Source organism: Python bivittatus, unplaced genomic scaffold, assembly GCF_059951505.1.
Source record: "Python bivittatus isolate LINGU-HERP-01145 unplaced genomic scaffold, Pbiv_v1 ctg000850_np1212, whole genome shotgun sequence".
In the NCBI taxonomy this organism is placed as follows: Eukaryota; Metazoa; Chordata; class Lepidosauria; order Squamata; family Pythonidae; genus Python; species Python bivittatus.
This window is the reverse complement of record NW_028277112.1, coordinates 34,629,747-34,641,153: the sequence shown is the minus strand read 5'-3', so window position 1 is coordinate 34,641,153 and position 11,407 is coordinate 34,629,747. Positions and strand designations below refer to the sequence as shown.

General features: G+C 36.8%; 1 protein-coding gene across 4 annotated transcripts in view; it reads right to left on the bottom strand.

Moving 5' to 3' along the window:
* Window positions 1-982: 982 nt before the first annotated feature.
* GOLM1 (golgi membrane protein 1) overlaps window positions 983-11,407 on the bottom strand; it is a 47,657-nt gene continuing 37,232 nt past the window's right edge. For all 4 annotated transcript variants that reach the window (XM_088130288.1, XM_015888247.3, XM_007429247.4 and 1 more), the window contains 4 exons: window positions 8,245-8,413; window positions 2,817-3,128; window positions 2,285-2,410; window positions 983-2,079 (listed from right to left, as the gene is read on the bottom strand). In XM_088130288.1, coding sequence (XP_087986414.1) covers window positions 2,006-2,079; window positions 2,285-2,410; window positions 2,817-3,128; window positions 8,245-8,413 — 681 coding nt within the window. In that variant the 3' untranslated portion in view covers window positions 983-2,005. The remainder of the gene's footprint in view (window positions 2,080-2,284; window positions 2,411-2,816; window positions 3,129-8,244; window positions 8,414-11,407) is intronic.

The following is an 11,407-nucleotide window of genomic DNA, read 5'->3' as shown; positions in this document are numbered from 1 at the left end:
TATTTTGATTGCTCACTGCTCTAGCAAATAGCTAGCATCTACATTTAAATTAGTTTTCATTGTTCAGGGATTGTTTTATAACATTTTTGCAAGGGGACATCTTTGGTATCCTCAGTTAAAAGTATGGTACATACAGACATCAGCTTCCTTATAAAACAAGTCTGCCTCAGGATTACTTTCTAATGAATCAGCTAAATGCAGTATTGAATTTGAAGCAAATGCAGTTTAGAGGGTTTTTTTGTTCACACATTTGAATTACAGATAATCCTCGGGTTACGACAGCAGTTGGGACCAGAATTTCTGTTGCTAAGCAGTGCAGTCTTATAGCACGACATCATGAGACTGCATCACTTAGTGGAGGCAATCCTGGCAGTCCTGGTTGCCGTCATAACCCCAGGACCATGCAGGTTATTAAGTGAGGACCTCACATGACTATGATGTGGGAAGAGGCAGGAGTCCCAGCAAGCAGGCTGATAAGTGACAGGTACAGGCAGACAGATGGGTGCAAAGGGCAGGCATGTGGGTGCCATGAGTAGGTGCTACAGAGGGCAGATGGGTAAAAAAGTGGCAGGAGCAACTTGTAACCTCCTGCTGGCTTCCCCATTGACTTTACTTGTGGGAAGCTGGCAGGGAAAGTCACAAATGATAATCACGCAACCGTGGGACACTGCAACCATTGTAATTGAGAGCTGGTTGCCAAGCGCCCAAATCGTGATCATGTGCCTGTGGGGATTCTGTGATGGCCGCAACTTCAAGGACCGGTTATGAGTCCCCCTCATTCAGGGCCATTGTAACTTTGAATGGTTGTTGAACAAGTGGTCATAACCCCAGGATTACGTATATGGAATATCAGCTTAATCTATGCAAGTAGAACTATTAAATGGAACCGTAGGTTTGTGCAAATAAAAATTAACAATTTTTGAAAGATTAACCCCTACAATAACTAAAGACTAAGAATCAAGATACACATTACAGAACACTGTTTCCACTGAGTGCAGTATTTTATTGATAGTGACCTAACAACCAGATTACAAGTATCTTGAGAACCCACTGATTTTATAATCAAGAACTTAATCAAAATTAAGCCAGTATTTGCATTTGACAAAATATTATAGTAATCAGTTAATTTTTTCTTTGTTGTACAAAATAATTGTATTGCACTTATTCTATTCTAGTTATCTTCAACGGGGCTAAAGTGCTATCATCAATGTTGGCAGCAAATTAGCATTATACCCTATATGATATTGCAGTTCTTTATTTTACATCAAAATAAGATACAGTATGAAGCAGCAAAACATTTGGGGTGTATATATTCATTTTATCCATATATTCAAGTATAATTTTATGTACATAGTTGGCTAACTCTTCTATATTAGAATTTCAGAATGGGTAAAGCCTGTTAAACAAATGCAAGAGATCCAATGCATTTGGTTAACTACCATTCCTACAATTCAAAAAAGAGAACTATGTTTGAATAAAAGAGATGTAGACATACAGCTTGGTTTTATGCATATTTACTTGATACCACATCCTACTGTATTACCTCAGAGGAAAGCACTTAAAGTAGTATAGTTCTTTAGGATACTTTCTTTCTGGAGAAGGGAAGTGTAAAATTGACTAAGTTCAGTTTGTAAACAGAATAATAATATGGAAACAGATATGAACAGAAGCAGGACAAACATCTCTCAAGCTAGTCTATGTAACATTCCCAATTTTTAGAGCAAGACAATTTGTATCTAAGGTGTTACTGTTATAATTCAAAAAGGAAACTATACCTGGTAGCTGAATAACAGGCTGATTTCATATATTTTCAGTGACTCCCTTCCACCTGCAACACTGTCATAGTCTAGTTCATGGATGTAAAACCAGCCTATTAAGTCTGGAGATAATATTCCTGATGAAGAGGAATCAGGACTGATTTAAATCCCCTGATTCAAATTTTGTAAAATTTTTGAGATGGACTTGCCTAAATAGTTTTGCAAGAGTCACAGACTGATATTGCTATTCACAGTTTCTGCTGTTGAGCTTCACTGAGCTTAAATAAGCGGATTTCCATTTTGGGATCTTCAAGATTTTGAACTAAAAAAAAAGAAAATAATTAAACTGGAATAATTAAGAACTTATCTCTATTTTACTCCTATTACTTACTCTTACCTGCACAATCTACATTGTGACAAACTTTCATTTGTAAAGTCTTTCTTCCAGACAAGATTGCAAGTTCATTAATTAAAAGACAAATCACAATGCAAACTTTACCCAGAACATGGAAATTACAAAGATTTACCATTGAAGTTATTTTGCTGGCCAACAAGAACAGCTTGCTTATCTGTTTCTGATTCTGCCTCATTCGTATCTAAATTGTAATCTTCCCCTTTATTATCCTGGCCCACTCTTCTCATTTCAAATTCACCTGTGAAATCAAGCCAAAAAATAACTCATGCATCTTTCAGTAGAAAAGTTGTCTTCCAATTTTATTGCAAAGGTAACTTTTACTATGCTGAGTTTTCTGCACAATAATACATATGAAGAGAGAAAACTGCACTGAGAATGTAATTAATCATATGCATGAAAGACTAAATCATGACTGGCTTTCCACATTGTGCTTAACTATGGTTTACTGAATGAATCATAATAACTGGCTTTACATCACACTTAAGCCAGAATCAGACAAATCAAATTACAATTTACATTGAATACCATGTTTATAAATGTATAGTAGCATACAATTCTGTAAACAAAGTAGACTTGATAAATTATTCATTTCCTCAAATACTGCAATCCTGGTACAACATGGAGAAAGCAATCTTTATACTAACCATTTTTATTAGTTTCCTGGTCATCCTGCTGCAAGTCATCATTTAAGAGTTCCTCTCGTTCAATTTCTTCATCAACTTCTTTTGCTTTTTCGATATTTTGGTGGCCTAAAAGTTCTGAGAATTTGCTAGTCTGGGTTTCTACTGAAGCTTCTCCAAGTACGTTTCTTATTTGCTCATGGTGATTCAGCTCTGGTTCTGGTTCAGGAGGAAATGCTTTATGATCTCTGCTAGAAATAGAAGGTATTTGTAGATGGCCTTGATTGAGAAGAACCTCCTCTTTCATGGACTCTTCATTAGGAGCATCATTGGTTCCTTACATAAACAAAAGAATTTTTAGAGCTGATTTAAGTATTTCAAAAATTAACATGAATGACAATTTTTTCTTGTGTTTGAATCATAGAATGGGAGGTTCAGAGCAACAAAACCTAAAATTATTTCTCTCCTTGGGAGTTGATTTGGGAGCTTAAACTTAAAAAAAAAAAAGCCTATGAAGCCTTTATTCAATTTGCAGCTCCAATTCTGGAGATCACTAAGTTTCTATATATGACTAGGATACACTGTGATATGAAAAAAATACAAGTTGTCCTCTGTACTGAGCCAAAAATCCTCCATGCCAAAATATTTCTCTAACACTTAAGGAGTTTGAGGCCCAAGATATCTGGAGGAATAGTTGGAGAAGGCTGCTGTACTGCAGAAATGGAAGAATGGGCAAGATGCCCTCTTTGTAATTGGGTGAGAATCTGTTAAGTTACAATAAACTGTTGTTGTTGTTACATTAAATACAGTTTATCGTGTTATTTGGATTTATATTAACTTACGGTTAAACAGTCTTCCAAAAAAAAAAAAAAGATACAAAGTATAGGAGTGTTTTTTACTCCCCATGGAGGCTTCATTTGAGAAAAAGGGTCACTGCAAACTTTTTGATGTTAGCCCAGCAAATAGGTAAAAAAAAATTAAAGCCAGGATGTACTCAAACCCAGCAAAGGATATATGACCCAAAGCAGGAGACTGGCAAATCATGGCCAACTTAATTTGCCATATGATCACTGGATGAATATCTTAATTATGATTAATGCTAAACCATACTTACTATGCAGTGCTAAGTTGGTCAATATATTTATATAGATAATCTAGGGTTTGGGACAAGATAAATCATTTACATAAATTTCTCTAGCCTTTAAAATCAGCAACATATCCTCAACTTTCACAAACATCAAGCTAAAAGTAATGCTCAAGTTGGGACTTTGATGAATATGTGTTAACAAAAGGACGGGTATTTTTGGGCTGGGGCCACAATTCTCCATTCTAGCTGGGTGGCAGGCTAAAGGAGATCTGTTAATTTCACTGGAAAACACTATGATGAACATTTTCCACCTATTTTTAATAGGCTTGGGAGCTGTTAAAACAAGGGAAAGAGAATGATTTATCTGTAGAGGCCTTGTGCTAAAATTCCCCCTGCTATGACACCATACTTTACATAGCAAACAGTATTGCCAAAATGTGTCCATTTTATCACTGAATTAGGCCCATGGTGTATGGAATGTGGGAAAGACCTTGGGAGACCAGGCCCAGAGATGTTGTCAAGGGAATAGTCAGATAAGAGACAGCATACCCCGCAGCTGGATAGTAGGCGGGGCAACAGGCTCAGAAGAGACCCTCCCTAGTTTATCAGGCTGTAAAGAAGATTGGGGGAGAACTGTACCTTCAGACTTGCAAGATTCTACCAAAGTAGCTTTACAATAAAGTAGAATTAGCTTATATGGTTGTGATCCCTGTCTGGTTTACCCGGTGAGGCCAACACATGGTCTTTGGATAGCTCATCTCAGGGGACACTTGTAACAGTGATGCAGATGCCAGGACAAGAAATCATACAGCTCATACTATACTAGATCACATTTTCTCTGTTTTAGCCAGACGTAACCTCTAGAAGATGGAAAATGAGTAGCCAGGGTCCTAATCAAGGTGGCACATTAGAAGAAAAATATTTTTTTCTGTTAAGGGTTGAAATCACTTGATCTTATGGCAATGGGTCTGTTAACCAAGGATAACTATAGCTGGAGACTAACAGCAAATAAGGATAGATTAAATTAAGGCTGCATCAGAAAGAGAGGAACTGGATCCATTGTGGACTTTAGAACAAAAGGTCATTAGTTGAGAATCCCACAACTTTACAGGAGTTGAACAATTCCAAGATGGCAAAGGGCAGGCAATTCCAAGATGGCAAGAAAGTTGGCTGACTCCAGGCTCAGGTTCAGACTCTAGAACTGAACATCATCAGGGAGTAAGTTCAACTTGCTTTGCCATTTAGTGTCCAGGCTTCACTGCTTAAAAAGTGCTCAGCTTGGTCACAGTTCCATGAAAATATCAGGAGAGAAGTTTCCAAGTCAAATGAAATTCATCAGAGAAGCCAAGCCCATTGGACAAAGGTTAAGCTTTAATGAAAGATTAAAGATCACTAGCTAAGTACAAGTCTCTACACTGGATATACCAACTATTAATTAAGCAATGCCATTTTATGGGGCCCAAATGGTGTACCTTCTCTGTTGCTGTCCATGCCCTTTGGAATAATGTTCCCCTGAGATCTGTACGGCCGAACTCTGTTGGCTTTTAGAAAAGCACTTAAGGCTTGGCTCCTCCTGCAAACTCTGGGATATGATGGGATATAGCCCTACTAATCATGGATATGTATGGTGTTTGCAACTGATCTTCCTCAGCATAGCTGTCTTTTTAATGTAATGTTTGGTGTTTATTGCTTTTAATTCTACCTCCGTTCAAACAGAAGAAATAATGTTTTAGCACATCTTTGTGTGGATTGTACTGCATATTCAACTTGGACCTTCTTCTTGCCTGAAACATGCAGTACTGCCTTTAGATATATAAAGCATTAAACCATATTGTATAAATCACATACCATAGAACATACAGCAGCAATACAATTCAAACTAATATAATTAAACAAACAGGTGTCACGCCCCCTCTCCAATGTCCTTCTAAAGACTTATTTTCAAGGCCTTCCTGAAACTCAGGAGCAAAGTGCTGTCTAGATCTCTGGCTAGAAACTGTTCCAAAGGGTGGGCATTATCACAGAAAAACATAGAGCAAAGATTTCCCTAGCCACAGTCTCTACCTCCTTATCCAGCAATATCTATGAAACTAGGGAAACCCCCAAATTGTGGATCTTCAAGGGGAGTGCAACCCTATCCAGAGTAATCACTGGAAGAGTTCAGAGTTCCAGATGGTTTCTGTTTAAGCCTTACTAGCAAGCTTATGTTTGCCATGTAGCTTAATTATTGAGTGAGATGGGTGGTGACTAAATTTAAAATATAAATAAATAATTATATTGGAGGACTCAAACTTATTGCACAAGATTTCTCTGAAAACAGAATCAAGGTGCACTTAAAAATCAACAAAAGCTGTACATTGTGCCACTTTGGGTTTCCTAGAGTTTTTATCAACCAACACTTTACTGTAAAGTCTGCTTGTTCCTTGCCTAGAATGTTCACCTGCTCCCCCAGTCACTAACATCCAGCAACAAACGATGTTGCTTAGGCTGTGGGTCTAGACCCAGAATTTTAAGAGAAATAAGACAAGGTGATTAATAGTATTTTATCTCATGCAGGCCAGCTCAATTTCCTGTTACACAGCTTCTTTTATAAACAGGTGAATAATCAGAGGATTTCTTTATACATTGCTAAGAAGCAGGACAGTGTGAAGCAGAGGTTAATTTTCATAATAAGAATACCAAAATTAATGTACCTGTGTCCAAAAAACATTAACATTTTAAGACTGACATAAATCAGCTACATCATGCATCATAATGGAATGACGACTAGAAGAAATTGGAAGAAGTTCCTTTAAAAACAGATTATAGAAAAATTTGGCTAATTAGCCAAATGTCTGAGAAATGATTTCATCTTAATGCCACACTAGTCTTTCCTACATCATTATTTGCCACATCCCTTGCATTAATTAAGGAAAAAGCCTGGGGCAAAAAGTACATTTCATCTTTCTATAGGCTATAAAAATAATAAAAAGCGAGTACTGCTAAATTCAGGAGATGGTATTTCTTACTATAAAGGATTGGTTCTAGAACTCAGTTTCTGTAAATGAAAAGGTTTCTTCCATTCATTAGAACTTCTGATTCAATGGAGGGATCTTGCTGGCAAAGGGAAGATGACCTTGAAAATTCTCCCTCCCCCAAAGTCATGTCACATACAACACTCCCAAAAAATTTCAAACAAGGAGTGGAGGTGGGGAAAGTAAGGGGTAAAACTCTATTTGGGGAATCTCCCTTGGAAGAAGCTCTATATCTGAAAGTTGCCAGAAGAAACATATTTGCCCGACAAGATGATGAGGGATTTTTCCTGAAATATTTAGACTGTGAATTGAAAGGGAAAAGGTCCTCTTGCATTCACCCTTCTTTGGAGTATGGCCTCTGGTAGTGCATATACACACATATTAGCAATATGCAAAATTCAGCAACCAAATGGAACAAGAGACCTCTACAATATTCTCCAGACCATTCCCTTCTGGGGGCAGTTAGCATATTCCAGAAATAAATTCCACAGACTAAAAATGGTTCAAAATGTCCTAGATAGGGCATTCATATTCATATTCAGTTAAGTACTGTATTTAAATGACTTATTTAACTATATGTATTGAAAACACAGTTGTAATATTAAATAAAATTTCTGAACTATTAACTATTTTAAGCAATGATTTGATCATGATTCAGATCACCCCAGATGGAGACTGCAGCCATGAAATTAAAAGACACTTGCTTCTTGGGAGGAAAGCTATGGCAAACCTAGACAGCATATTAAAAAGCAGAGACATCACCTTGCCGACAAAGATCTGCATAATCAAAGCTATGGTTTTTCCAGTAGTAACGTATGGCTATGAGAGCTGGACCATAAAGAAGGCTGAGTGCCGAAGAATTGATGCCTTTGAACTGTGGTGCTGGAGAAGACTCTTAAGAGTCTCCTGGACTGCTAGGAGATCAAACCAGTCAATCTTAAAGGAAATCAACTCTGACTGCTCATTGAAAGGACTGATACTGAAGCCCAAGCTCAGATACTTTGGTCACCTAATGTGAAGAGAGGACTCTTTGGAAAAGACCCTGATGCTGGGAAAGATTGAAGGCAAAAGGAGAAGGGGACGGGAGAGGATGAGATGGTTAGATAGCATCACTGAAGCAATGAGTGTGAAATTGAGCAAACTCAGGGAGGCAGTGAAGGACAGGAAGGCCTGGCGCGATATGGTTCATGGGGTCACGAAGAGTTGGACACAACTTAACAACTGAACAACAACAACAGATTATAGGACTTAATGCTAGCCTAACTTATGACGCATAACTCAGCTTCACATTCCACATTAAATCCTAATGACAAAATCAAAAATTATGTTATTGTTACTGCTATATTTTTACCTTTTTCTCTGTGATGATTCAATTCTTTGTTTATCACAGATATTGGTCTTGATGAATCTAATTTCACAGAATCATTAGACATATTTTTTTCTTGAAGCTCCTTTTCCTCGTTTGTCAGACCATGATTCTGAAACTCTGCCTGTCCAAAAGTCAGCATCTGTATATTAGCCTTTTAAAAAAAGCAAGAAAATAAACACAATATTTTTCTGTTTTGTTTTATATTAACAAATGTCACAGAGTAGCCTTTCCCCAAATGTTATCCCTCAGAAGTTCTGAACTACAACTCATACTGATTAGCTATTCTGGGAAGTATAGTTTAATACATCTGGAGAACACAAGGTTGGGGAAGCTGATGTAGAATTATTTAGCAGAATACTGTGCTGGGTTAACACCTAGTTCAGTTTACAATGAGTGTTGTGTTAATATATTCAGAATATATTTAAGGGCATACCTCATCACAAAACCACACTTCTAAGTCCAAATTGTACTTATGCGGAATTCTTGTATAACCGTAATCAGAAAAAAAGGCAGATCAACATAGTAAAATCTAAGAGGAATGTTCAAATGTTGGAAAGTATGCAAGTGTTGGAAGTATGCATGTAGAAACCCCTAGTATTTTCAATGCAATTACTTTTCCTTAAGGACAGTTGTAATGATATCCTAGTACAGCTTGTCCAGACACACAGTAGTGAGAGAAGTGATGGGTGTACCTCAGTATGTAAGCTGCACTGGCTTCTGGGTGCAATTCCAAGTGCTGGTTGTTATCTGTAAAGCCCTATATGACATAGGCCTGGATATATGTGGGACTACGTATCTCCAATTGTCCAGTAATATCTGACACAGTTGGCATGCTTCTGGCCCAAATTATTAACGGTGCCATTTTGTGAGACCCAACAGGCATGCCTTCTCTCTTGTGGCATCTGCCCTCTGGAATAATATTCCCCCCAAGTTCTGTATAATCTCAATCCTGCCATCCTTAAAACAGCATTCAAAATTTGGATCTTTCCTCATGTCCTGGGCCAGGCCCACTTCTGCATTTAAGTCTAACAATGACTCTTTTTTCTGAGTTTCCCCTTCTCCCCAGCATGGCTGCTTCTACGTAGTTTTAAATTGTTATTTTGTTGTTTTAATCCTTACGTCTACAAGGGGCTGAAGAAATTAAACAAACTAACAAATAAATAAATACATCTTGCTACCTCAAGTCTATCTCTTTATTTGCTACCATCATGCTCAGTATTTTTCTGTGAGGACTCATATATTCAGGTTCATACATTTTCAGTGGAGGAGGAATATACTGAAATAGTACATCAGCACTTCACCTCATTCCACTCAATTAATTTGACTTAGCAAAAGTAGTATTCCTTCTTTATTTCAAATGACAGCCAATAAAATTAAGCACTTTTTAATGCTACTTTAGACTCAGATTTTAATTAGAGAAATACATGTTATGCTATTATTGTCAATGATGTCATACTTATAAATGTAGTGGACTATAGAAAGGGAATGAATGAATGAATGAGTGTGTATGTGTGTGTATATTTTAGGCAGATGTGCCTAAAAGTTTTAGGCAGGTGTGAAAAAATGCTGTAAAGTAAGAATGCTTTCAAAAATATATATTGTAATTGTTTATGTTTATCAATTTACAAAATGTAAACTGAGGGAACAGAAGAGAAGATTTTTAGATTTTTCTTCTGTTTGCTAATTTTGCATTTTGTAAATTGATAAACATAAACAATTACAATATATATTTTTGAAAGCATTCTTTCTTTATAGCGTTTTTTCACACCTGCCTAAAACTTTTGCACAGCACTGTATATACATATGGAAAGAGAGAGAGAAAGAAAGAGAGAGACAGAGAGGTTCCTAACAGCTAATAAAGGGGTTGTATCATAGAAAAAAATGTTACTGAATTCAATGGGACTATCCCATGAAATTATATACAGAACTACATCCTTATGCATGATGATATATTATTATTGAAAATAACAAAATTGCTATTAAGTTTAAATGAATATGCAGATTTTTTGTTATTCCTTAAGAATATTTTTTTAAACATATTTATTCTGTTCCTACATGATAGTACTGTACATGCCCATACCAATTCTGAACACGGTGTTGATTTCATGATGAAAGCCACTGAAGCAAGTGGAACTTGATCTGTGTATGTGAAATGGACCTATGATATTTACTATGAGTATCTGAAGGTTAAAGTAGTCATCTGATTATTTTTCAAATAACATTGAGGAGCACATTCCTCCCTCTACTTAAAAAAGTACATTATATTTTTGATAAGAATAAAGAACCAAGCAAACCTATTCTTGTCTTCCATAGTATGTGCCCAACCAGTTCGATCTAGCAGGGTTGGCATGCCCTCGGTTCCATCGATTAAGCAATGCCACCCACTGTGACCACAGAAGCACACTTTCTCTGTAGCAGTCCCTGCCCTCTGGAATGAGGTTCCCTCTGAAATTCAAACAGCTCCCACCCTACTGAGATTTTGCAGAGGATGACTGATGCCCTTTTCTTCCTTTCTGTTCTACTCTGGATTTGTTTTCTTTGCCATCATTGTTCTTTTGTCTTGTGCTGTTCTTGTCTTGTTCTTTGTTTTTAAATGTTTTAACATTTGTAAACCACCCAGAGTTGCTGGGAGTTGAGTGGCATACACATTTTATATATAGTGGTTGGTCACACAGTCAGCCAGATGTTTAGACTGGATTTGGCATTTTTGTCCACCTATCAAGTCCCTCCCAAGGACCTGAGATAGGCACATGTTGTTATTTAATAATACTAAAGGCATCGTCACAGGATGTAAGCTGTTCCAAGTAAGCTGCTTTTTGCAATTGACTGATGATGATTTTTCAATATATCAATATATAATAATAAATTATTATTATTATAGAACAGAGTTCAAAACAGAGAATCTAAAATCATAACAAAGTTGATTGTCATGCAGAGGTTGATCTGACTGCTGAACAAAAATTGTCTGAGTTTCAAAAAGCTCTTGTTAAGAATTTGTTCCCTTGATATTATGATAGCTAACCTGAAGTTAACTAAAAGAGACAAATAGACTCATCTTTGGAGCATTCTTCTTGCAGGGTGAAAGTTCCTCTGCAGAGCCAAAGAATAAGAATAATGGAGGAAAAACACTGAGGAAAAGGAAATG